The sequence below is a fragment of the Molossus molossus genome, unplaced genomic scaffold, assembly GCF_014108415.1.
Source record: "Molossus molossus isolate mMolMol1 unplaced genomic scaffold, mMolMol1.p scaffold_m16_p_18, whole genome shotgun sequence".
Taxonomy (NCBI): domain Eukaryota; kingdom Metazoa; phylum Chordata; class Mammalia; order Chiroptera; family Molossidae; genus Molossus; species Molossus molossus.
The window spans coordinates 61,894,521-61,919,162 of NW_023425353.1; the positions used below are offsets into that span (position 1 = coordinate 61,894,521).

The window sequence follows — 24,642 nt, forward strand, 5'->3', positions numbered from 1 at the left end:
GTTTGATTATAGCCCTGGCTGGTTTCGCTCAGTGGTTAGAGCGTCAGCCCGCGGACCAGAGTGTCCCAGGTTCGGTTTCCACTAGGGGCATGTACTCCGGTTGCACTTTGTTCCCAACCCCAGTTGGGGTCATATGGGTGGCAACCAGTTGATGCGTCTCTCTCTCTCATGTTGATGTTTCTCTCTCTCTCTTCCTCCCTGTCTCCCTCCTGCTCTATCTGAAGATAAATGCAAAAATGTCCTTGAGTGAAGATTAAAAAAATAAGTTTGATTATAATGTGTCATATTGTGAGTCTCTTTGAATTTATCTGATTTGGAGTTCACTGAGCTTCTTGAATGTTTATATTTATGTCTTCCTTAAAATTTGGGTCATTATTTCTTCAAATATTCTCTCTGCCTGTTTCTTTCTCTCTTTTCCCCCAGGACTCCCACAAGTTCTTTAAGCTCTGTTCACTTTTCTTCAACCTTTTTTTCTGTTCCTCAGACTCAATAATTTCCATTGTGCTATCTACAAGTTTGTTGATTACTTTCTTCTGCCTGTTCAAATCTGACTTTGAAGCCCTGTAGTGAATGTTTTATTTCAGTTACTTTGTTTTTTAGATTTTTCTATCTCTTTATTGATATTTACATTTTGTTCATAGTTTTCTTTATTTCCTCCACATCTTCCTTTAGTTGTTTGATCATCTTTAAGACTTTGTTTTAAAGTCTTTGTCCAGTAAATTTGACATTAGATTTTTTTTCAGGGACAGTATCTGTTGATCCACCCCCCCCCCCTTTTGAATGGACCATACTTTCATGTTTCTTGCATGCCTTGTGATTTTGTTGTTGTTGATGAAAACTGGACATTTGACTCTAATAATGTGATAATGCTGGAAATCAGGTTCTCCCTCTTCTCCAGGGTTTGATGGCTTTTGTTTATTTTTTTAAATTGTAAGTTGTGTTTGTGCCAAGGATCAGCCTGAGGTGAAAAATTAAGGTCTTCGTGGGTCTTTTCTGAGCCTGTGCCTTTCCCTGGGTATGTGTGGTCACTTCCTAATTTTCCCCAGAAATGCAGTTGCTTTTAAATGTCCAACTTTTAATGCCTGGCTTCCAAAGGGGAAAAGGGAAAATGGAGAGAAAAATAAAGGGCACTGGCCCTTTAAATCTTCTGAGACACTTCAGCCAGAGGAGGAGGGTCTTACAGCAATGGGGGGAAATGCAACAACAATGACTGCCTCTTTGTCTGCACCTCTGAGAGCAGAAGCAGTAGCCAGTGATCAGAGCACAGACCCCTGATGTTTGGAGAACATAGTCCAATTTCAGCTGTGTGCCAACTTCCCTGGGAACGTCTGCAAGGCTGCCTGGGCACTGAGGGGAGAAGGGTAGCTGCTACTGTGTGAAGAGCTGAAATTGACCAACGTGAACTGCACTGATCCTTCAAGCCCCCCCCTAAAATTACCAACCTTCAATAGACTCAAGGGTTCCACAACAGTTAAATCAGACTGATTCTCCCAGGAACATTCTTGTCTAGGTGGGGAGAGAGATTCCTGATGCCTCCTACTCCACCGTTTCCCCAGACTCTCCTTGGTTGTTTCTTGTAACAAAACTTCTTTCTGGGGAATAAGACCTATAATAACTGAGGCCCTTCTCACTAAGGAATGAATCTCTGACACAAAAAGCCCTTACCTTTCATTAAAAAGCTATATTTAATGAAATTACTAACCTGATCCTAAATCCACTGAAACCAGGGCACGTTGTCACATAAAACCTCATTATATTTCCTCTACCAACACCAACAGCCCCCCTTAGCATTCGTCCTCTGGGAAATGACACTGTTTTGCTCATTTCATGCAAATTATCACTGGAAGACGAGAATAGAAGATTTCTTTCTAGATATAGGGACCCACAAGACAAAGAAGCCCAGACTTAGACACAGGAGCAGATGTACAGGGTGTGCCTAACTCACTGTCAAGGTTGCATAAGCAAGATTTCAAAATTAATCCTACTCTGGAGACCTCAAGCTAGTGTACAATGTTCCTAGCTAGAAAAGAAGAACTGCATAATTCTTTTTTTTTTTTCTTCAAACCTTTACCCTTACTCTTGTATCTCCGCCTTCTCTTTCTGCAAGAAACTTTATTTCCTACTTCTGCACACCAAGTTCCTACCTTCAGATCTGCTTGGCTCAGTTGCTGAGAAACCTGACACACCAGTGCCACTTGGAAGAAGACATCTACCGGTGAGTTGTGTGTGTGTGTGTGTTTTTTTTAATCAGTTTGTGCATCTGAGCATCTCAGCTCTGGAGATGCAGGGACTGGGAGCACTCAGAGGGTCTGCATAGCCCAGGAACTTGGGGGTGATAAATGTGGGAGAAAGGGGTAGAAGGTGGTGTCTGCACCAGAAATGTTAAGGGAGACCATGATGACAAATACAAAGCAGAGTAAGACCCCCCTCAGGGCTCAGGTGATTTAGAGAGTGTGCAGAAGAAAAAAGAACCTAGAAAGTGGGAACAATCAGGTGTTTCAACTACTGTTCCTTCACTCTGTCCCTCCAACTCCCAAGGGCTTTAAGGAGCTGAAACTTTCTCCCCAGAATTTTCTCCCCTCTAGTCCTTATATGTCATAGTCCAGGCTCCAAACCCAAATGTGCCTCTTGCCCCAATTCACAAGGCCCACAGAAGCTGAAGAGAGGGATTTAACTTTCTGAGAGGCAGCTTTTAATAGATTCTGGATGACGTGTCCTGACACTTGACAGTGCGTCTCAGCCAGCTTGCTAAGTGTCTGCTGTGGCAGGAGCTAGGTGACAGGAGAAAGGAGGTGGCTGGCCTTAGAGAGGCCAGTGCAGGTGAACAAGGTGCAGAGAACACACACTGGAAGGCGTTGGGTGATTCAGCCCCTTGCACCCCCCTCACCCCCGGTCTGAATCATCAGAGCAAGGATCTGGGCTCTATATTTCTAACGGACAGACTTCCTGTGAGATACTGGAGCCCAGCATTGAGTACCACCGCTCCAGTTCACACTTTCCCATACGAAAGAGGAAACTAAACCCTGATTAAATACAGAACAGCCCAAGAGCTTGCTGCCATGAAGGTGCCAAGTGCTAGGATCCCCAATATATTCATTTTTATAAGGTCTCCCACTGGATTACCTGGGAGTCCCGTCCACAGTGGAGCATTCTGTTTCTCAGTCACTGGCCGCCTGCTAGTTCTCTGTTTCTCATTTATTCAGTGGATATTTACCTAGTAGCCACTGGGTGCTGGTTTGGGTTCTGGGACACTGGGATACCTCATTGCAAAGACAAAGATCTCTGCCCTCATGGAGCTTATGTTTTGGTGGAAGAGTGTGTGTGTGTGTGTGCGCGCGAGCATGTGCACGTATGCTTGTACATGCATGGGTGGGGCATGTTCATGTGGATGAGTGTGCATTCTAAGGCATGGAAGAATACCTAGAAAATCTATTACCTCTTCTTCTACACCCATCTCTGCTCTCAGAGCCTGGAGGTGGAAGCTCTGGGGGCTTTGAAATTAAACAGCCCAGAGTTCAAATTCCAGTTCAGCCACCGCTTCCTTGTGGGTTTGGGAAAGTCATTTAATCCATCCATGTTTGCAGTTTTCACTTGTAAAATGCATAGTTATCTCACAAGTTTGTCGCAAAGATTAAATCAATGAATGTGTGCAGAGCTGGAGGAGCTGATTACAGTTGTCATTCTGTAGGTGGAGCGTTGTCTTCCAAGCTTGATCAGAGGTCTCGCTTGGGTGCTGCAGATCTCAAGAATCGGGCTCAGGGATGTGAAATGCAGGATCTGTGAAGTGTATCAATCGCAGGACAAATTAAAGAATGTATACATATCTAAAAGGATGTGTATAGAGATGAAAACAAATCACAGTCACTGCCAGAAAAAATGAATATTCTTGAGAATCAAGGCTAATGATGTTAGATATCAAACTTTTGATTGGTGCCTCCGTTAGCCAGATGCCATCAGAAGAGTTGGGGATAGAAACATGACCTAGTTCTTGACCTCGAGGCGCACACCGTGTGTAGAAGATACGGTGATAAGTGCTTACCGAGAGGCGTGCACAGTGTTACCAGGGGATGAGAGCGATTTGATAGAGGAGGCTGCACCGAGAAGGGGAATCAGAGCTGAGGCAGTGAAGGGTCAATAGGAGCTCCCCGGCCGTGTTAGGCAGAGGGGCAAGCATATGCAAAACCCCTGAAGCATGAAGGAAATGGTGAGTCTGGGGAAATGGAGAGAAAATGGCTGTGTCTGGGCACAGGGTCTGGGATTTGAGAAGGGACTAGAGATGAAGCTGAGAAGAAGAGAGCTTAGAAAAGGTGAATGGTTGGGGCACTACCTTAGAAGTCCCATCTCAAACACATTGTGGGGCTACTGGAGGCTTCAAGCTGCAAAGTGCCAATCCAATCTCAGTTTTAGAGAACATGGAGCGAGAGGGAGCATGGCCAGGAATTAGCCTTGAGCCAATGAGAGACCACAACAAAGCCATAAGTGAGACGCATAAGAGGCAAGAAAGGGGCAATTGAAAGCGGTTCAGAGGGGATGATCTCGGAGGTGTTTATGACATTATAAGAACAACACAGCGCATGTCTCTACGCTGCACTGTCTGTCTCCAGTCATCCTCACGGCAGCCCAGCAGAGCCATTATTTTATATGTAAAGAATCCGACAGTGAAAAAGTAATTAGCCCCAAACTGCACAACTTGTAAGTTGGAGGCAGGATTCAAATTTATGTCTGTTTGGCTCCCAAGAGCTGGTTCCTAATCTTCTAAAGAGGAGGGGACCAAGATAATGCCACATTCTGCTTCTTGGGTCATAGAGTAAAGGACAATGGCCAAGATAAGGAATCCACAGGTTGATGCAAGTTCTCGGGGCTGCTCAGTGTGGGTAAGTTGAATCTGAAGTACTTGTATGAAACCAACTTCATTCACTGCTGTAGCTCTAGTGACTAAAACAGAGCATGGCTCCTAACAGGCGCTCAGTAAACAGTACAGGTTAAACCATAAATCCAAGAGAGATACGCAGCAGACAATGGAGCATTCCACTCCGAGGTGTAGGAGTTGAAAGATGGGACTGGAAGACAGATCTTTGGAAAGCACTGGCATTCAGGGGACTTAGAGCCTGAGGTTAGGACGGACTCCAAGGCGAGAATGAAGAGGGAAAAGGCAGAGAGGTGGGAGCCAAGGATGACGCCTGGGGACTCTTACAGCGTGGGCAGGGGGAGGACACTCCAACGAAGACATTTCATTAGAAGTGGTGGGACAGGTGCTAAGCTCCTGGAAGCCAAAAGTGTTTTAGTGGAAGAAGTTATCAGAAGGATCAAAGGCTCAATGAGGATGAATCTGAAACGAAGCCAGGGCATTTAGATATTGGGTTGTCATCGCATCCTTGGCAAGAAACATTCTGGCCAAATGATCAAGGCAGAAGGTTGAGGGGTATCGGTTGGCATGCTTGTGGCTGCAAGTCACAGGAAATGCAACTCATCGTGGCTTAAACGCAGGGGCTAACGTCTCTCAGACCACAAGGGTGGGCCTGAGGCTTGGTGACGTTCAGACTCTGCTCACGTTGGCTCTCTGGGTCCTTCATTCATGGTCCCAGGCACCAAACCCTCACAATGTAAACTACAAGAGTGGAAGTGTCAGGCCAGGGTTTCTCCTGCTCTCTCTTGTCAGAGAAGCGTGTTCCCAGAAGCCCCCTAGCAGAGTCTCCTTCTAGGTCATCACCCAGGAATAGGTCCCTGGCAGAGGAGACAGAGAAAGCAAGCATCCAACCTAGTCACCTGACAATGAGGGTCGGGCACTCCGGGAAGACCAAGGGTGTTGGTAAAGGGCTGTTGGGGACATGACTGGCTTCTGCTGCCAGAGTTAAAGGGAAGGGGTGCACTAGCACACATGCTTTTGGGGAGACGGCTGCGAAGCAAAGACAAAGACCGGAGGGCGCGTAAGGGGGCAAAGATGTGTTTAAGACCAGGAATTGCCGCCGTTATATTGTGTTACCGTCTTGTTGTATTTGCAGGACAGAGGAAGATGGGGGACACGGACTCGTTAACCGGGTTCAGCCACAGCATACTGTCCACAACCCATTCTCTGCTTGCAACCAATATCCGGGTGAACGAGGATGAAGACCCCACCAGCAGCTTTGACTACGGGGACAGCAGTGCGCCCTGCAAGAAAGAGGACGTGAAACAGATCGCAGCCCAGCTCCTGCCCCCGCTCTACTCGCTGGTGTTCATCTTCGGCTTCGTGGGCAACCTTCTGGTCGTCCTCATCCTGATAAACTGCAAGAAGCTGAAGAGCATGACGGACATCTACCTGCTCAACCTGGCCGTCTCTGACCTGCTCTTCCTCCTCACCTTCCCGGTGTGGATTCATTCTGCGGCAGATTCGTGGGTCTTCGGGAATGCGATGTGCAAAGCGTTCACAGGGATATATCACGTCGGCTATTTTGGAGGAATCTTCTTCATCATCCTCTTGACAATCGACAGGTACCTAGCGATCGTCCACGCCGTGTTTGCTTTAAAAGCCAGGACGGTCACCTTCGGTGTGGTGACAAGTGGGGTCACCTGGGTGGTGGCCGTGTTCGCCTCTCTCCCAGGGATCATCTTCACCAAATCTGAAGCTGATGAGTACGAGGACTCCTGCGCCCCCTATTTTCCGGAAGAATGGAAGAACTTCCATGCCATAATGACGACCACCTTGGGCCTGGTCCTGCCGCTGCTCGTCATGGTGGTCTGCTACTCGGGAATCCTGAAGACCCTGCTCCGGGTCCGCAACGAGAAGAAGAGGCACAAGGCCGTGAGGCTCATCTTCGTGATCATGATCGTGTACTTTCTCTTCTGGACTCCCTACAACATCGTCCTTCTCCTGGACACCTTCCAGGAGTTCTTCGGCCTGAGTACCTGTGAGAGTACCAGCCGGCTGGACCAAGCCATGCAGGTGACGGAGACCCTGGGGATGACGCACTGCTGTATCAACCCCATCATCTACGCCTTCGTCGGGGAGAAGTTCAGACGGTACCTCTCTGTGTTTTTCCGAAAGCACGTGGCCAAACACCTGTGCAAACAATGCCCGGTTTTCTACCGGGAGACAGCGGACCGCGTGAGTTCGACGTACACCCCTTCCACTGGGGAGCAGGAAGTCTCGGTCGGTTTGTAAAGGGACACAGCCGCCTAGACATGATCATAAGCCTCGAGGGTTTGCTGAAGTACACAGGCCTGCGAGTCTCTCAGGCGAGTGCCCAGGAGCCTCAGGGTTGCGTGTACCGAGACAGACTTGTGTCACTCCTGGTACAGTCCATGTGTACTCGAGAAATATGCCAGAACGGCTGTGGGAGAGACTTTGACTCTGTCACCAGCTCGTCTCAGTTCCCGGAAAATGCCACATCATCTATGCTTCTGCCCTCTCTCCCGTCTTCACCATTTCTCCGCTTGCTCTCGGATTCTATCAGTCTCTTTAATCAAGCGCCCAGGGAGACAGCTGTGGGGGAAGGAGAGGAGGGGGAGGGGGTCAGCCACATGTGGCGAGGACAGAGCGGGAGCACAGCGAAGCCGGGACTGGATGAAGGTAAAGGGTTTGCTCGTTCAGCTGTGCGAGTACTGGCCCTGAGCCCCCTCCCCCCCCCCCCGTTTGACTTCGAAGGCACCCCCAGGTCCTGGAGAACGTGGGGACTGGAATCATGTTCTGACAGCTTTGCTTGAGCGCGGTGACCCTCATCTGCGTGAGTGCAGGACCCATTTTTATTCATTCTGGTTTATCCAGCCACACACCTGACCTGTGAAATCTGTTAAATACCCACGTTTCTTAGGCCACAGTCCCCTATAGAACCAAAATGTATACAGATGTTTGTTTATAAAATATGCATGAGATGAAATGAGATGAAAAAGAAAGCGCTTTGTTTGGTCTTTCGAGGGAAAGGGCAGTGATTAGGAGAAAGGGTGGGGATAAATGAATTCCCCATCAGGGGCGCAGGGCTATAGCCAGAGTGAGACCACCCCAGGAATGGTTCCAGAATCAGCTGAGAGAGAGGCCGGGAAGCACACCCCAGAACCTCCGAAGGCTTGTGTCTCGGATCTGACGGCCCGGCCTGCTGTCCTTCCAGGCCTCCCGCTGCCCCTGCCCTGTCCGTCTCCCCAGAGCCGTTACACTAACTCCTGCCTGTGGGTGAACAGCTTCAAAGTCCAGTTTGCGGAGGCCCCAGAGATTGAACTTGGGGAGAACAATGAAGACGGGTTTGGAAGGGTGGGATAAACATGTCCTCCAAACGACCTTCCAAGGGCTTCATTTTTGGACACAGGGGTAGAGCTTATATATATATATATATATGTGTGTGTGTGTGTGTGTGTGTGTGTGTGTGTGTGTGTGTGTGTGTGTTTGGTTTTTTTTTCCAGTCCTCATCTGAGGACATTTTTGCATTTATCTTCAGATGGAGCAGGAGGGAGAGACAGAGGATGAGAGAGAGAGAGAGAGACAGAGAGAGAGAAACATCGATGTGAAAAAGATACATTGACTGGTTGCCACCCACACAACCCCAACCAGGGCCAGGGACGAACCACAACCAAGGTACGTGCCCTTAGCAGGAACCGAACCTGGGACTATCTGGTCCGCGGGCCAATACTCTAAGCGCTGAGCCAAAACAGTCAGGGCATTTTTTTTTTTTTTTAAGTAAAAATAAAGGCGAAAACCACAACTTGTGAGCATGCTAATGTATCCTTTGAAGCGTTATTATTATGCCAAGCCTCAAAGTACTGTATTAGTCATGGAGACAATTCTGGCTTTGAGCTGAAGATGCTGGAGCATGTCTGGGAGCGGCCGAGTCAACATACACGGTTGTGGAGGAGGGAGCTGGTGCTCTGTGACCTCTGGCCTACTGCTTATGCTGATGTGGTGTCGGATATCACCTGGGTCACAGCATCTCCCAGGGGTCCTCTCAGCTGTGTCTGTCTCTCTCACACTTGCTGCCAGAAATCGTGTTTTTGCATCAGTAAGTCTCTGAGGTCATGGATGTAATCATATTTGAATGCCCTGGTGCTTTGTGGATGTCCTTATTGATGTTTGAATTGCCCCATTTGGCCAGTGGGAAGTAACTCAAGCTGACCCCTAATCAAAGCTTTGAAACGCTGTTTGTAAAGATGGGGAGTTGATTCCCCTAAGTCGGCAGACTTCCGTCTCGCTGGAGTGGGTTAGGGATGTGCATTCATGGCCCGGGGGCCGTCTGACCGGCAGCAGGAACCCAGGGCCGGGCCCTGGCGCCCCGCGGGGAGGTACCGAGGCTTCACCTTCTAGCTTCCTGGCTGGAGGGTTTCACAGGGAAGTGTATGGGCTGGGGGCAGAGGGGGGCGCCCTTCCCCGCCGTATTGGTTTCACCCTGATGAATGCATTGAATTCTGGTTTGATGATGAAATGTAAGTATTGTTATGACTTGGAAAAGGAATCAACTCCATTGTTTTTGTTTTTGTTTTTAATCCTGTTGATTAGAAACTCCCCATTTCCTCCTCCCCCAACTCTGGCAACCACCACCCCATCCTTTTCATCTGTGAGGTGGACTATTTTAAATATCTCATGTGAATGGGATTAGGTATTACTTGTGCTTCTGCAAATGGCATATTTCACTTAATGTCCTCCGGGTTTGTCCATGTCGTCACATGTAACAGGATTTCTTCATTTCCGAGGCTGAATAATAGTCCACTCCATGTACATATCACATTTTCTGTACCCGTTCATCAACATGTGCAGTTTGTTACACGCGATGACTAAGTTCTAATGTCCGCTTTGCAGCACCGAGTCCCCACGTAACGACTGTCCTGCGCGCTCCAAGGTCTGATAAGGGGATAGACCACGCGTCAGGTGTTCTTACCACAATAAAATCTGTTTCAAAAACTGCCTGTTTTGCCCTGGCCAGTTTGGCTCAGCGGTTAGAGCGTCGGCCTGTGGTCTGGAGAGACCCGGGTTCGGTTCCCGCTAAGGGCACATACTTCGGTTGCAGTTTGTCCCCGGCCCTGGTTGGTCGTGCGGGTGGCAGCCACTCGATGTGTCCCTTCACGTCGATGTTTCTCTCTCTCTCTCCCTCCCACTCTATCTGTACAAAAAATGGAAAAATATCCTCGGGTGAGGATAAAAAAAAAAAAAAAAAAAAAAAAACTGCCTGTTTTGTTGTACTGTGGTATGATTATCACAACTTTTCACTCCTTCTCCATGTGGTCACACAAGCCTGTCCCTGCTGAGTGACTGGCATGTGCCCTCCAGGCATGACACCCTCACCCCATCCACAGGTGGCTCGGCCCATGGAAAGTGAGCAGCAGTGACATCTGCCATTGCAAGTGGTTGGGCTGAGCCTCCAGCTGTCCCTGCTCAGCCATAGGTGGGCCTGTCCCAGCCCAGGCCTCCCGCAGCCCAGGCATCTGGTGAGCAAGTGAGAAGACAGAGAGCAAAGCCATGTCCCCAGCCGCAGGGCAGCCACATGTCCCCGAAGCAAGAGGTCTGTTCTAAGCCCCTGAGTCGTGGGGTTTGTTTGCTAAGACGCACAAAAGCTGATGAATTCGTTGAGAGGCTTCATAAATAACATTTGGCAAAGCGTCCTAGCTTTTCCATCATGGAATTCTGCGTGACACACACACCTGAGGGTCCCCAGGTGCAGGCTGGTCAGTACACCAGAAGGGATGTCAATGCCTGTGCCCTTAGACCTCACTGCAGATGGGGGGAGGGTAGAGGATGGGGTGCTTGTAAATCACAATGGACTCTGCAGAGCACAGAAACAGATGCATAGGTGACATGTTCTGAGAGCCCAGAGGAGAAAGGGACCAACTCAATGATCGTCCTGCATCATAGTAAAATGGCTATGGTAGGATTTTATCACCATCAGAGAAAGTGAACTTAGTGCCAACCGTCTCCTGTTCTGGAAGTGGAGACCACCAGCCTTTTCTCCCGGGAAGAACATGTGAGTTAAGCTCACAGCAGGAAAGCTCATCACTCCACGGGAGGGATCTCTTGAAGTCTTTTAGCAGAGCTGGGGGCTCGCGTAGGCCGCTCCATGCCATCCTCCTTATCTGTGGCACTCAACGCAGTTGGGGACATCTGAGCATTTCTCAGAGCGGTCCTGCAGCCTCCTGGGAATACGCCATCAAGACCCCATCTTTCCACTTTGGCTTTTCCCCATTATTAAAATTGCCCTGACACATTGAAATGGCCTCAGGTGAGATGAACCAGTGGCAAAGGCCACCGGGGAAACTCGCTGAGAGAAGAGGCGTCCAGGCTGGTGAGGAGACCGCTGCAAGGCAGCAGGTGAATTTCGGTGAGGGCCGGCCGGGGTGTGGTGACTGAGGTTGGAAACGTCTTCAGACTTGCTGCTTTCGCAGCATGTTTAAACCTGACCCTGGGTGTTCTCACATCCGTGCACATCCTGCTGCCCTGTGCCGTGCCCTGTCCTCACGGTCACCTCTCTCCAACGCCCTCTCCCCGTGCTCAGCTGGCCTGCAGCCCAGTGCATGCCCGGCCCAGGAATGCGGTGCTGGCCCTGCCCCCCAGCTCCCCGACTTCTCCCCATCGATCCCACCCACTTCTGCCACCTGTCTCCTTACAGGGATGGTGGGAGCAGCTGACATGGTGACTCGGGGGCACAGGGCTGACTCTGTCAGTTTCAGTGGCCCCAGGAAGGTGTGAGCTGGTGTCAGTGGTTTTCTTTAGAACTGCAGGGTAGTTAACACCTCCTTGCCTCAGGGTACAGTTGCCAGTTCTGGGGCAACAGGAAAAGTCCCGCCTACTACCCTGTTATGCACAGAGTTGAATAGAGAGCTAGGTGTGACCTGACCCCCTGGAGGCCACAGCAAGCCGAGGGCACAGGACCACGCGTGGCATTGCTGGGGGCTCTGGGTAGTTTTCTTCCTTTTCCTTCAAGGACCATGGGGACTCTGGCTCTCCTGGAGAAGGTGGCTTCGGGGACACTGGGAGCTTCTTCCTTGGCAGGGATATCATGAAACACGCTGTCCATAGGAGTGACCACAGGGCAGCCCAGCCACCTGCCTCGGGGCCCTGTCAGATCTAGTCACTGTCAGATCCAGGCATTCTCTTGAGCAAGAGAAGCCGGACACACAGGAGCCAGAGTCTGGTTCCACTTACACAAAGTGAAAGGACAGGCACATCGAATCCCTGACGCCAAGTCAGAGTGGCCCTGGCCTCTGGGTGGGGCGCAGGGTGCTTTCCAGGGTGACAGGGCCACTGTCATCTCGATCCGGGTGGTCACATGGCGCCTGATTCGCTGAGCCTCACCAGGCTGTACGCCTGCCATTAGGGTGCTTTGCTGCACGTAAGTTATGCCTCAATAAAAATAACAGTTAAAGAACTATATAACAACTTTTAATAATGTGAAGAAATGCCTACAGTATAATCTTTTTTTTTTTTTTTGTGCTACGTGCCCCTAGCGGGAACCAAACCCAGGACTCTCTGGTCCACAAGCTGACGCTCAACTGCTGAGCCAAACTGGCCAGGGCTAATTTTTTTCTTTATTGATTTTAGAAAGAGAGCAAGGGAGAGGGAGAGAGAGATAGAAACATAGATGAGAGAGAACATCGATTGGCCACCTCCTGCATGCCCACACTGGGGATGGGGCCCACAACCTGGGCATGTGCCCTGACCGGGAATCAAACCGGCGACCTCTTGGTGCATGGGTCGACGGTCAACCAGTGAGCCACACCGGCCGGGCCTACAATGTAATCTTTAGTATAAAAAGAAAAAGCACCACCCAGACTGGTATACATGGGAGAATAATTAATCAAAAAGTACACAAAAAGCAAGGTCTGGATAAAACACATCATAAATTGAGAGGGACTGTTTTGAGATCCCGAGAATACGCCTAACTTTTGTCCCACTTCTGTTTTTCATAACTGCATACAATGAGCATGTGTTGGCTTTATAATTAACATCTGTTTAAACGACTAAAGGATGCAGTCACTATTTTTACAACCTAGCTCACTGTTCACTGACATTGACCTGGAGTCAACCTGAGCCCCAGGTATGTTCACGTGAGGGGTTTCCGCTCACTGTACTCGTGCAGGTGGCCCCTGGAACCCAAGGAGAAGACTGGATGCTCTCCCCATCCCGTTGACGGCGCTCTGAGTACACGATCCAGAGACGGCGTGGGCAAGGAGCGCGCACCATCCCTGGAACTCGGGAGCAATGATCAAATGTAGAGCAGCTGTTTAAGGACTGGCCAGGCCCCGAAAGGAGAGCTGGCATGAGACACCCCCCAATACAGACATCGAGTCTAGTGACAAAGCAGTCAGAAGACCATTTCTGGTGGGGAATGGCATACACGCCATCTCTGAATGGCGTACACGAGAAGGAGCCCTGAAGAGTGGGCGGGACAAAGGCAGAGGAGGAGAGACCAGGAGAGTAAGTCACAGCATGATGAACGGCTAATGTTTGTTGTCACTGCTGCTGTGACCAGAGTAATGTTTCATTGATGAAATGCTGAAGAAGTTCTCATGGGTTCTCACTTCCTGTGAATCCTTGGGATGAGCTCCTCTCCCAAGAGCTGACCTGGACTCACCCCTGGACCCAGAAACCTGAACGGGGGTAAGACACCCTGCTAAGCTGTGATTGATTCCTCCTTTCCACCTGTGACTCTTCACCCTAGTCCCATCCCATACGTATTTTCCAAACCAATGTGGCCGTGGAGTCACTTATTATTTGAGTGGGGAGCTGCCTCTGGACCCCAGGACTGGGGCGCTGGCCAGTCCTAAGATAGACCTGGGGTCCAGACGTGGAAGAGGGAGCTCAGAGAGGAGAGGTATGTCGCCAGGAGCACACAGCGGCAGGAGGGCAGCGCGGTCTGGGCGCCTGAGCCTGCTCCATTGCTCCACACTGCCCTCTGGGGGTGAGCATGCTGTCCGTGCTCGGCCACGCCACCGAGGGACAGATACAGCTCCGCAAGGACCACCGGAAACCAGCCCTGTCTCCTACAGAAATGTCCTGTGTCCAGGAGCAGCTGGGGGCTCCACACAGTGTCTCACCAGCAAACACAGGCTCTGCCAAGAACCAAAACTGTTACCTGCTTTCTGTGACATTTCATATTCATTTATTCGCTACCTATTTCGTAAACTCTTTCTAAAGCATTCTTCCTATTTCACTGCTTAAATAACCCACAGAGGTATCTGCAAAAGGTTCTACACTCATCCCATCATCCCCCCTCCCCCCCTCCCGGCACATAGAGAGTACAATATAAGCGAGAGAATTTAACATTATTTTTCTCTTTTTTTTTAAAATATGTTTTTATTGATTTTTTTAGAGAGAGAGATAGAAACATTGATGTGCTTGAGATACATAGATCAGCGGCCTCCTGCACACCCCGCATTGGGGAGCGAGCCCACAGCCTGGGCCTGGGCCCTGACCAGGAATTAAACTGGGACCTCTCAGTCCGTGGGACGATGTTCAATCCACTGAGCCACATTGGCAGGGCAACATCATTTTTCTGAGCCTTGCTGAAAAACTACAGGCCACCTAGAATTTTTCTTCCCTCTTTTTTACCCCCTACTCCACCCCTTTGACAACTACCGGCTCGTTCTCTGTATCTATGGGTCTGGATATCACTTGATTTTGACCACAAACCTGTCGAGTAGGTTTGTGTGTTTGGTTTGTTGCCCCATTTCCCAGGTAAGAAAACTAAGGCCTGGAGAGTTTCAGTAACTTGTTCAGATCAAATAGTAAATATTGAAGCTGGGGTTCAAATCCAGCAACATGACTGCAGGGTCTGGTTCTTGATCATTACCTCTTGAATGACATATAGGATGAACTTGGACATTTTGTTCATGGTTCACTATCCTGCCAGGATGACCAGTTACTGGGCTCGGCAGCAACACAGACATATGTGCCTTCGGAGCGGTTCTCTAACGCCCGGCGACTCCTGTGCTTTGCCGGCTCTCCTATCTCCTCCCCTCTCCAGGCAACGGGCCCTATTCCTCCTGTCTCCAGGCAACGGGCCCCTCTTCCTCCTCTCTCCAGGCAACGGCCCCTATTCCTCCTCTCTCCAGGCAACGGGACCCTATTCCTCCCCTCTCCAGGCAACGGCCCCTATTCCTCCCCTCTCCAGGCAACGGCCCCTATTCCTCCTCTCTCCAGGCAACGGGACCCTATTCCTCCCCTCTCCAGGCAACGGCCCCTATTCCTCCTCTCTCCAGGCAACGGGCCCCTATCCCTCCTCTCTCCAGGCAACGGCCCCTATTCCTCCCCTCTCCAGGCAACGGGCCCCTATTCCTCCTCTCTCCAGGCAACGGGCCCCTATTGCTCCTCTCTCCAGGCAACGGGCCCCTATTCCTCCCCTCTCCAGGCAACGGGCCCCTATTGCTCCTCTCTCCAGGCAACGGGCCCCTATTCCTCCTCTCTCCAGGCAACGGGCCCCTATTCCTCCCCTCTCCAGGCAACGGGCCCCTATTCCTCCTCTCTCCAGGCAACGGGACCCTATTCCTCCCCTCTCCAGGCAACGGCCCCTATTCCTCCCCTCTCCAGGCAACGGGCCCCTATTCCTCCTCTCTCCAGGCAACGGGACCCTATTCCTCCCCTCTCCAGGCAACGGCCCCTATTCCTCCCCTCTCCAGGCAACGGGCCCCTATTCCTCCCCTCTCCAGGCAACGGCCCCTATTCCTCCCCTCTCCAGGCAACGGCCCCTATTCCTCCCCTCTCCAGGCAACGGGCCCTATTCCTCCTGTCTCCAGGCAACGGCCCCTATTCCTCCCCTCTCCAGGCAACGGGCCCTATTCCTCCCCTCTCCAGGCAACGGCCCCTATTCCTCCCCTCTCCAGGCAACGGGCCCTATTCCTCCTGTCTCCAGGCAACGGCCCCTATTCCTCCCCTCTCCAGGCAACGGGCCCTATTCCTCCTGTCTCCAGGCAACGGGCCCCTATTCCTCCTCTCTCCAGGCACTGGGCCCCTATTCCTCCCCTCTCCAGGCAACGGGCCCCTATTCCTCCCCTCTCCAGGCAACGGGCTCCTATTCCTCCTCTCTCCAGGCAACGGGCCCCTATTCCTCCTCTCTCCAGGCAACGGCCCCTATTCCTCCTCTCTCCAGGCAACGGCCCCTATTCCTCCCCTCTCCAGGCAACGGGCCCCTATTCCTCCTCTCTCCAGGCAGCGGGCCCCTATTCCTCCCCTCTCCAGGCAACGGGCCCCTATTCCTCCTCTCTCCAGGCAACGGCCCCTATTCCTCCTCTCTCCAGGCAACGGCCCCTATTCCTCCCCTCTCCAGGCAACGGGCCCCTATTCCTCCCCTCTCCAGGCAACGGGCCCCTATTCCTCCTCTCTCCAGGCAACGGCCCCTATTCCTCCCCTCTCCAGGCAACGGCCCCTATTCCTCCCCTCTCCAGGCAACGGCCCCTATTCCTCCCCTCTCCAGGCAACGGGCCCCTATTCCTCCCCTCTCCAGGCAACGGGCCCCTATTCCTCCTCTCTCCAGGCAACGGCCCCTATTCCTCCCCTCTCCAGGCAACGGCCCCTATTCCTCCCCTCTCCAGGCAACGGGCCCCTATTCCTCCTCTCTCCAGGCAGCGGGCCCCTATTCCTCCCCTCTCCAGGCAACGGGCCCCTATTCCTCCTCTCTCCAGGCAACGGGACCCTATTCCTCCCCTCTCCAGGCAACGGCCCCTATTCCTCCCCTCTCCAGGCAACGGGCCCCTATTCCTCCCCTCTCCAGGCAACGGGCCCCTATTCCTCCTCTCTCCAGGCAACGGGACCCTATTCCTCCCCTCTCCAGGCAACGGGCCCCTATTCCTCCCCTCTCCAGGCAACGGGCCCCTATTCCTCCTCTCTCCAGGCAACGGGCCCCTATTCCTCCTCTCTCCAGGCAACGGGCCCCTATTCCTCCTCTCTCCAGGCAACGGGCCCTATTCCTCCTCTCTCCAGGCAACGGGCCCCTATTCCTCCTCTCTCCAGGCAACGGCCCCTATTCCTCCCCTCTCCAGGCAACGGCCCCTATTCCTCCTCTCTCCAGGCAACGGCCCCTATTCCTCCTCTCTCCAGGCAACGGCCCCTATTCCTCCTCTCTCCAGGCAACGGGCCCCTATTCCTCCTCTCTCCAGGCAACGGGCCCCTATTCCTCCTCTCTCCAGGCACTGGGCATCAGCTTCTTGTTTGCTGATACTAAGTAGCTCTGTATGAGGACCCCAGGGAACCAATTCTGTGAGAATTCTATCAAACAAATCTCTCTAAGCAGGGATCACTAAATGAGTGACAAGAGTTTGGTGTTTATTGAGTGTATATTAAGTGCTAAATTCCAGATGTGGATGCCTCATGTAATCCACCCAACAAACCTATGGGGCAACTACTGTATTCAGCCCATTACACAGATGAGAACGTTGAGGAAAGGGCCAGGCTTCAAGCTCAGGCAATCTGATTGCAGAGGCCACTTGCATAGCCCCTATGTTTGCCCCTCCACAGGTCTGGGGTCTCCTTTGCCCTCCCTTAAATCACAAGCCAATGCTTCTCATTCTAGCGAGAGGGGAGCCTCTAGGGGGCGCTCTTGTGGCTCAGGATTGGCTCTGCTGTGTTCTCGGCTCTATTGTCAACAATTGAGGTGGTTTTTTGTTTGTTTTTTTAATCCTCACCCACAGATATTTTTCCATTGATTTTCAAATAGAGTAGGAGAGAGGGAGGGAGGGAGGAGAGAGAGAGAGAGAAACATTATGTGAGAGAGACACATTCATTGCCTCCCAGACGACTCCAACCAGGGCCAGAGATTTAATCACAACCGAGGTACATGCCCTTGACCAGAATCAAACCCATGATTCTTTGGTCTGCAGGCCGACGCTCTAACCACTGAGCCCAACTGGCCAACAATTGAGGTTTTTCGATAAGTCAGCAAACACCAAGAAAGCTTCATGTGACTGCCTATAGTATTGTCATAGAACCTTGAACTTGACCTTATTCTCCTGGCATTTGTTGCCCATTTCAGGTTGAAAATTTCTCAGCGCTCCAGACAGACCTCATCCTTGGAGTGAGAACTCTCCGCCTGCACCTGGCGCAGCCCGGGCAGCCGCCACGGCCTGCTGGCTTGGCAAAACAGTGAACAGACAGAGTGAAAAATCCTGAGGACATGCCCCCAGATGCCTGAGGGCAAGGTGGGCAGCGTGCTGAGCTCGCGGGTGAACATACAGTTAAATGCTTCAGACACCCGGCTGTTTCAGTTACAGAGAAGACTCGCGTAGGGTGGAGAGCCCATGTGAGTTGTAATAGGCAAGGGCGTTGGGAGAAAGGCGGGTCAGAGGGACACGGGTTAACATGAAGTAGTCACCTCTCAATTTCAAGCTGTTTTGAGTTGGCTTTCATTGATGACAAATAGCAAGAGGACTGGAATCTCTCATCCTTTGAGCCTCACCGCTGATAAGCCCTGTGATCTGGTACAAATCATTTGCTTTGGACGGCAGGGTTTTTTTGGGGGGAGGGGGCTTTTTTGTTTGTTTGTTTTCAGTACCGTGAGGGCTTTTGACTAAATACATGGTTCTAATATCCTTCTTTCTATTTCCTAACAGACTGTGTGAGGCTAGATGAACAGAAACCCAAGAAAAGAGTGTAACCAAGGAGGCCCACAAATAAACTTTCAGATGAGAGAGCCATTCTCCAGCCTATTTAAAGCTCAATTTAAAAAAAAAAAAGGAAAAGGAAAAAAAAAAAAAAAAAAGGAGAACTATTCACTGACATTTTTGCCCTGCAGCATACGTATGCATGAAAACCCGCCCCTCTGGCTGCGGTGCATTTCCTACTTGTGCTGTTTTATGTTTGATTTCTCGGCTCAGCTGGGCAGAGCCGCTGAGACATCTCTCCTTCCCACAAGACACTTCCCGGTAAGTCACCTCTCAGCCACTTTGCCTATCAGTTAGCTCAGCTTCTGTGATGACTATGAGCCTTGGCAGGAAACCCATAGAAGACATTAAAGAAACACCAGATGCTCAGAGACTATCTTAAAAAATAATCTTTAAGATAAGGAACGGGTTAGAATTTAGAATGAGTTTCAGACTGTGATAACATAAAAAAAAATACAAAGCAGATGATGAATGAAAGATTTTAAAGGGAACAATATTATTTCTTTAAAAACCCTCACCTTTCAAAAGAAAGATTTTTTTCAGAGAGGTGATTCTTGGCCAAAATCCTGCAGAGATTATCTTCTGATGTGGAAAACTAAAACCTCCCAGCCGGACGCCCTCTGAATACGGTCCAACCAGAAGTTGTGTCTAAGTCTGGTTCTTTGGGGTCCCCCCCCCAGAAAAGAGGAAGCCTAAAAATTGTCTATATTAATATCACTACAAATATTAAATAAAATCTGCCTTTAATATATGAGTTCCACAGCACATTTTAGTATATGATTCTTTTTCTGGCTCAGGATTTAAAGGGGAAATTTTCTGGGTGCTTCTCCCAGCTGCCCAGGATGAATTAGAGAGAACTCTCAGTCCAGAAGAGGAACCCCCGTAGATGGGGCAAGCCGGTGGGCATGAGGGAACTGAGCTAACCCAGGCAGTACGGTGGTAGATGGACCATTTCCCACTTGGCCATTTCTTGTGAATGTGGAAGTCTCTTAATCACAGCAACTCAGGAACCAGGAATACAAGCTGCAGAGGAAAAGGATATTATAATTGGCCCTTGGCTCCTCTGACCTTCTCTGGGGGCCCAGCATCAGCCAGCCCATTTCATCCTCACAGAGAGAGGCTCCGGGCTGCTGGCCCTGCTCTTCAGGTGCTCACCAAGGAGAGAGACAGGGTGACCTGGTGGATGAGTGCAGGCTGCCTGTGTTCAGAATCAGTTGCTTCCTAGCTGTGTGTCTTGGAGTAAGTTATTCATCCTCTGGGCTTTGAGGTCCTCATCTGCCCAACGGGAACAATAACGTGACCTGCCTCGTTGGGTCACCGTGAGGATTAGTTGAATCAGCGGATGTGAAGCTAAGAACAGTGGTGGGCACGCATCGTGCCCTTGGGAACTGCTAATTATCCCAGTTCACCCGTGGTGATGCTCACGTAAGCCCGCTGCCTGCAACGGCAGCTTCAGCGCAGATTGTAAGACAGTGTTGGGCTGAGGGTGCCTGACTCAGTTTCTTGAGATCATTGCCAAAGCTTCATTCACTCCACGTGGCTCTGGAACGCCAGACTGCATTTGGTGAGATGATGCTTTCCCGACAGAGCAAGCCAGCAGGGAAGCTAGCAGCCAGCCTTCCGCTTGTTACAGAAGTTCATTGTGTGGCCAAAAGAGGGAGCTCAGTTAAACGCAGAAATCTATGTATCAATTTGAAGGACCTCTTCACGTATAAGATGGTTTGCATTCTTGGAGGACCACTAGGTACATTCCAGGACTTTATTTAAAAATCACTGTTTCTTTATTCCCAGGGTTGAGCAAGATGGACTATCAAGTGACAACTACCTTCGATTACATTGAATACAGCATCTCAGAACCCTGCCAAAAAACCGATGTGAAACAGATCGCAGCCCAGCTCCTGCCCCCGCTCTACTCGCTGGTGTTCATCTTTGGTTTTGTGGGCAACCTTCTGGTCGTCCTCATCCTGATAAACTGCAAGAAGCTGAAGAGCATGACGGACATCTACCTGCTCAACTTGGCCGTCTCCGACCTGCTCTTCCTCCTCACCATCCCCTTCTGGGCTCACTACGCAGCAGACCAGTGGGTCTTTGGGAACACAATGTGTCGGCTTTTGACAGGGCTCTATTTTATTGGCTTATTCTCTGGAATCTTCTTCATCATCCTCTTGACAATCGATAGGTACCTGGCGATCGTCCACGCTGTGTTTGCTATCAAAGCCAGGACGGTCACGTCTGGAATGGTGACAAGTGGGGTCACCTGGGTGGTGGCTGTGTTCACCTCTATCCCAGGGATCATCTTCTCCAAATCCCAGAAAGAGGGTCCCCGTTATACATGCAGTCCGCATTACCCAACCAGTCAGTATTATTTCTGGAAGAATTTCCAGACGTTAAAGATGGTCGCCTTGGGCCTGGTCCTGCCGCTGCTCGTCATGGTGGTCTGCTACTCGGGAATCCTGAGGACCCTGCTCCGGGTCCGCAACGAGAAGAAGAGGCACAAGGCCGTGAGGCTCATCTTCGTGATCATGATCGTGTACTTTCTCTTCTGGGCTCCCTACAACATCGTCCTTCTCCTGAACACCTTCCAGGGTTTCTTTGGCCTGAATAATTGCAGTAGCTCTAATCGGCTGGACCAAGCCATGCAGGTGACGGAGACCCTGGGGATGACGCACTGCTGTATCAACCCCATCATCTACGCCTTCGTCGGGGAGAAGTTCCGAAGCTACCTGGTGGGCTTCTTCCGAAAGCACATCGCCAGGCGCCTCTGCAAACGCTGTCTGATGTCCCAGCGGGAGGCTCCCGAGCGCGGAGCCTCCATCTACACCCGGTCCACTGGGGAGCAGGAAATCTCTACGGGCCTGTGACCCGGATGGGTTTTTACACACAGACTGAGGGTGGCAGCTGTTATGTTAAAAAGGAAGTTACTGTCGTAGAGTGTCGGAGACCCATCCTCCTGCGTGGCTTCTGCCCATCCATTCTAGAATGCCAAATGGAAAATATGTGGCTGGAAGAGCCACCTTGTCCTCTGCCCTCCACCTGCATCAACTGGATGAACTCTCCCTTCACTGAAAAAGTTCATTATTTTAAAAATCCCCAGAGAACTGCTGATTTTTGAGTTTGGTAACCTGCCCAGGAACAGCAAAATGAATCAAGGAACGTACTGTATAGTTTCTTGCCTGCACAAGGCAACAGACAGGTTGTAAATGCATTTAAAAGGGGTCCTTGTCTTGCCGTGGGGAGAGGAGACGTGGACGGGGTCAGTTGTGAAGGGCCATCTTCCTCGCGTGATCTCCCCTCCGATGTAGGTAATAAGTTGCACAGACACTCAGGACCAGGTGCGAGCCCCGTGGCCAGGTGAGCTGGGCAAGCTTCTTCAGTGAGGAGGGATTGGAGGGGCACCAGCTGTTGGCGGAAGAGAGGGAGCTGAGCCCCAGGCTGCAGGCGCTGCGCGGCCGGCACGGGTGTGCGGCTGGCTGGGGGAGGAAGGCGGAGGCTGCACCGGGGGAACCTGGACAGCACGCCTCATCCACGTCTGAGAGCAGAGCCAGGCCTCAGCTGGTGTTGCAGAGGCTCATTCCATGGCCTAAGGACCACCTGGAAAGGTGAGCATTTAGGGCAGGGAGACCAGCAACAAGCAGGTCGGGGTAGGAGGCCTCCACTTAGGTCAAGGCACGGGAAGGAGGAGTGGGGTGGCGGGGTGTATGTCCACAACATTTAGGATCAGAGTCAGCAGAACTGGGCAGATCGGGTGGGAGGGGAGGGGCACAAAGGAGCCAGAGAGACCCTAGGTTTCTGACATGCAGATTGGAGGTGCCCTAAAAGAGACTTCAGCAGGGAGGGAGGGGAGATTTGGTGCACAGACTCTGGCTGTCTCTCAGGCACGCCCGGCTCTCCGAGCATCCTTCCCTCCCCAACTCCATGAGGCTTCTCCCAGAAGCTTTGAAAAAACAGCTTTGTAATGCATGTGCCTGAGGTCCAGGGACACTCCCAGGTCAGAGAGGAGATCTACAGTTCGTGCAAATCCAGAGCTTCATAACAGCCGAGAGGTGAGGGAAGCGCAGATATCTAAGTGTCTGCCGGCCGCACACACCACCGCGGTTTAAGTACCCTCTTCCGTATTTAACTGTATCCGTAGGCACAGAGGAGAAGACACATACTCATTTGGAAACAGGCTGCACCCTGCTTTATGAGCCACAAAAAGTGCAATTTACCAAGCTCTGTGTTTCGGGCTGGGTGTGAGGCCTCTAGATGCTCTTTGCAGAGAGGCCTTCTGCAGACAAATCGTACCCAAGCACTAAGGGAGGGCGATGTTTGATTTTCTTTCTGCAGTTGCTACTTTTACAGGCCTGCGTGTGTGCTGAATTCGGGGGGAGCTAAGACCACAGTGGTAAACATCAGGTGAGGGAACAAAGGAGTGAGAATCACCCAGGAGATGAAGGTGTCAGAAAAATAGGAGGTGTTACTGAGGTTTCTCAAACGCTGAAACCTGAGCCTCCGGTTGTGGCTGTCAGCGGGAAGGGACATGCCCTGTCTTGTTCTCTGAAGGCCCTTGACAGGGTGTATGCAGCCTGCGACCCCAGCGCCGGGTTGGTCCGGACATTCTGATACCTTTGTCTACATACACGTATATATGTGATATTCTGATGTATATAGAGAGTTGCGCATTGCTTGGAAGAAAATCTGCGTCTAATAAAACCACCCTCTGAAATAACCGGCGGGATTCTTGTTCTTCCAGTGAAGGGTACAGTCAGAGTTCAGCACCCACCACTGTGAGAGCCTCCGGTGAGCAGCCGTTTGGGAAATGTTCACACACGTATTGAGAATTGTACTTTCTTAAATATATTTTTTAAAGTTGACTCTGTACCTGGGTCAGATTGCCAAAATAATTTGTATTTAAACGTGCTGCCCCCAGGATGACGTTTCTGAGCAACTGACCCTAAAAACGTTTAAATTTCGAATTTAATTCTATGAAATTCATGTAAAAAAATTGACACTTTTTTAAAAAAGGAAGCCCATGTGTGTGAGCCTGTGTATGTTTGAAAATGAGCATGACGTGTCACCCCACGGCCTCATCCACCTGCCGTCCCCAGCTGAGAACGTGACACAGGAGGATGAGCTGGCTGCTGTCAAGGTTGCTTTTCTTCCACTTAAAATCTCTCCCCAAACCCGGCTGTCATCGTGGTGATGACAAGGGTGCCGGTGTGGAATTCTGTGCGTGTCCCCTATCCTCAGAGAGGACAGGTGCTCCAGGCAGAGGTGACATCTGTGCACTTTCACAGCTGGGAACCCCTGGCTGTCAGCCCACTGGGCTCTCACCTTCCAGCAGGTGGCAGCAGAGCCAGCGACGGGCCCACTTGGAGGTCCCTGCAATGAGCAGAAGACAAGGACAGCTGGGACTGGCTCGCAAGGCGACTCCCCCACACAGCACTGAAGGACGGCCTTCCATCCGAGGCCAAGAAGAGGCACAGCCCCTCATGGCCGGGGGTAGAGGAGAGGGAAGGGGCTGGGAGAAGGGAGATCTGCCCGTCGACGAAGGCAGCTGCATGGGCAGGTTGGAAGGTGTCCATGTTTAGGGCCGATATACGTGCGCTTCTTGTCTTCTTTCCATCTTAATAAGTGACGCAGAATGAACATGAAGAGATAGCCCCCCCGAGGTGTCTGCAGCCTCACAGGCCCAGCTCCCCCTGCCCGTTTCTTCACTCCTCGTCGGCCTGGTCCCCCCACTGCCCACTCTGCTCTGGAGTTCTGTTTCCATTCGCCGTCCCCTGGGTGGAGGCACCCTGATGTCCAACCCCGGGGCCCCTGCCATGGCTAAAGTCAAAGTAAGGGTGATCGTCCTTAGCAGGGAGGAATAAGGCGCAGATGCACAAATGAGAATTCTGTTTACACTTGTATTCCAAGGGCTCTTGAGTTTAAACAGGTCTAAGTGAGGAGGTATTGGCATTTCCACGGTTACAATAACATTTACAAGTCATTTGTGTTCTGTCAGTGGGAAGGACAGACTCCCAAACATGAACATCAACTTTCAAGGGCGACCTTGCTGATGAAGGTCGACTTGCCAGCAGCTACCCCAGAGGCTGGACGTGGAGGCCAGAGCGT

General features: G+C 51.2%; 2 protein-coding genes across 2 annotated transcripts; both read left to right on the forward strand.

Annotated features, from left to right (window-relative positions):
- The first annotated feature begins 2,063 nt into the window (after positions 1-2,063).
- Positions 2,064-8,275, forward strand: CCR2 (C-C motif chemokine receptor 2). The gene is made up of 2 exons (XM_036267256.1): positions 2,064-2,215; positions 6,003-8,275. The coding sequence occupies exon 2, from the start codon at positions 6,014-6,016 to the stop codon at positions 7,139-7,141; it is 1,128 nt and encodes a 375-aa protein (XP_036123149.1). The 5' UTR covers positions 2,064-2,215; positions 6,003-6,013; the 3' UTR covers positions 7,142-8,275.
- A 10,420-nt stretch (positions 8,276-18,695) lies between these two features.
- Positions 18,696-21,996, forward strand: LOC118633424 (C-C chemokine receptor type 5-like). The gene is made up of 2 exons (XM_036267328.1): positions 18,696-18,807; positions 20,338-21,996. Exon 2 carries the CDS (start codon positions 20,349-20,351, stop codon positions 21,405-21,407), a length of 1,059 nt encoding a protein of 352 aa, XP_036123221.1. The 5' UTR covers positions 18,696-18,807; positions 20,338-20,348; the 3' UTR covers positions 21,408-21,996.
- The last annotated feature ends 2,646 nt before the right edge of the window (positions 21,997-24,642 follow it).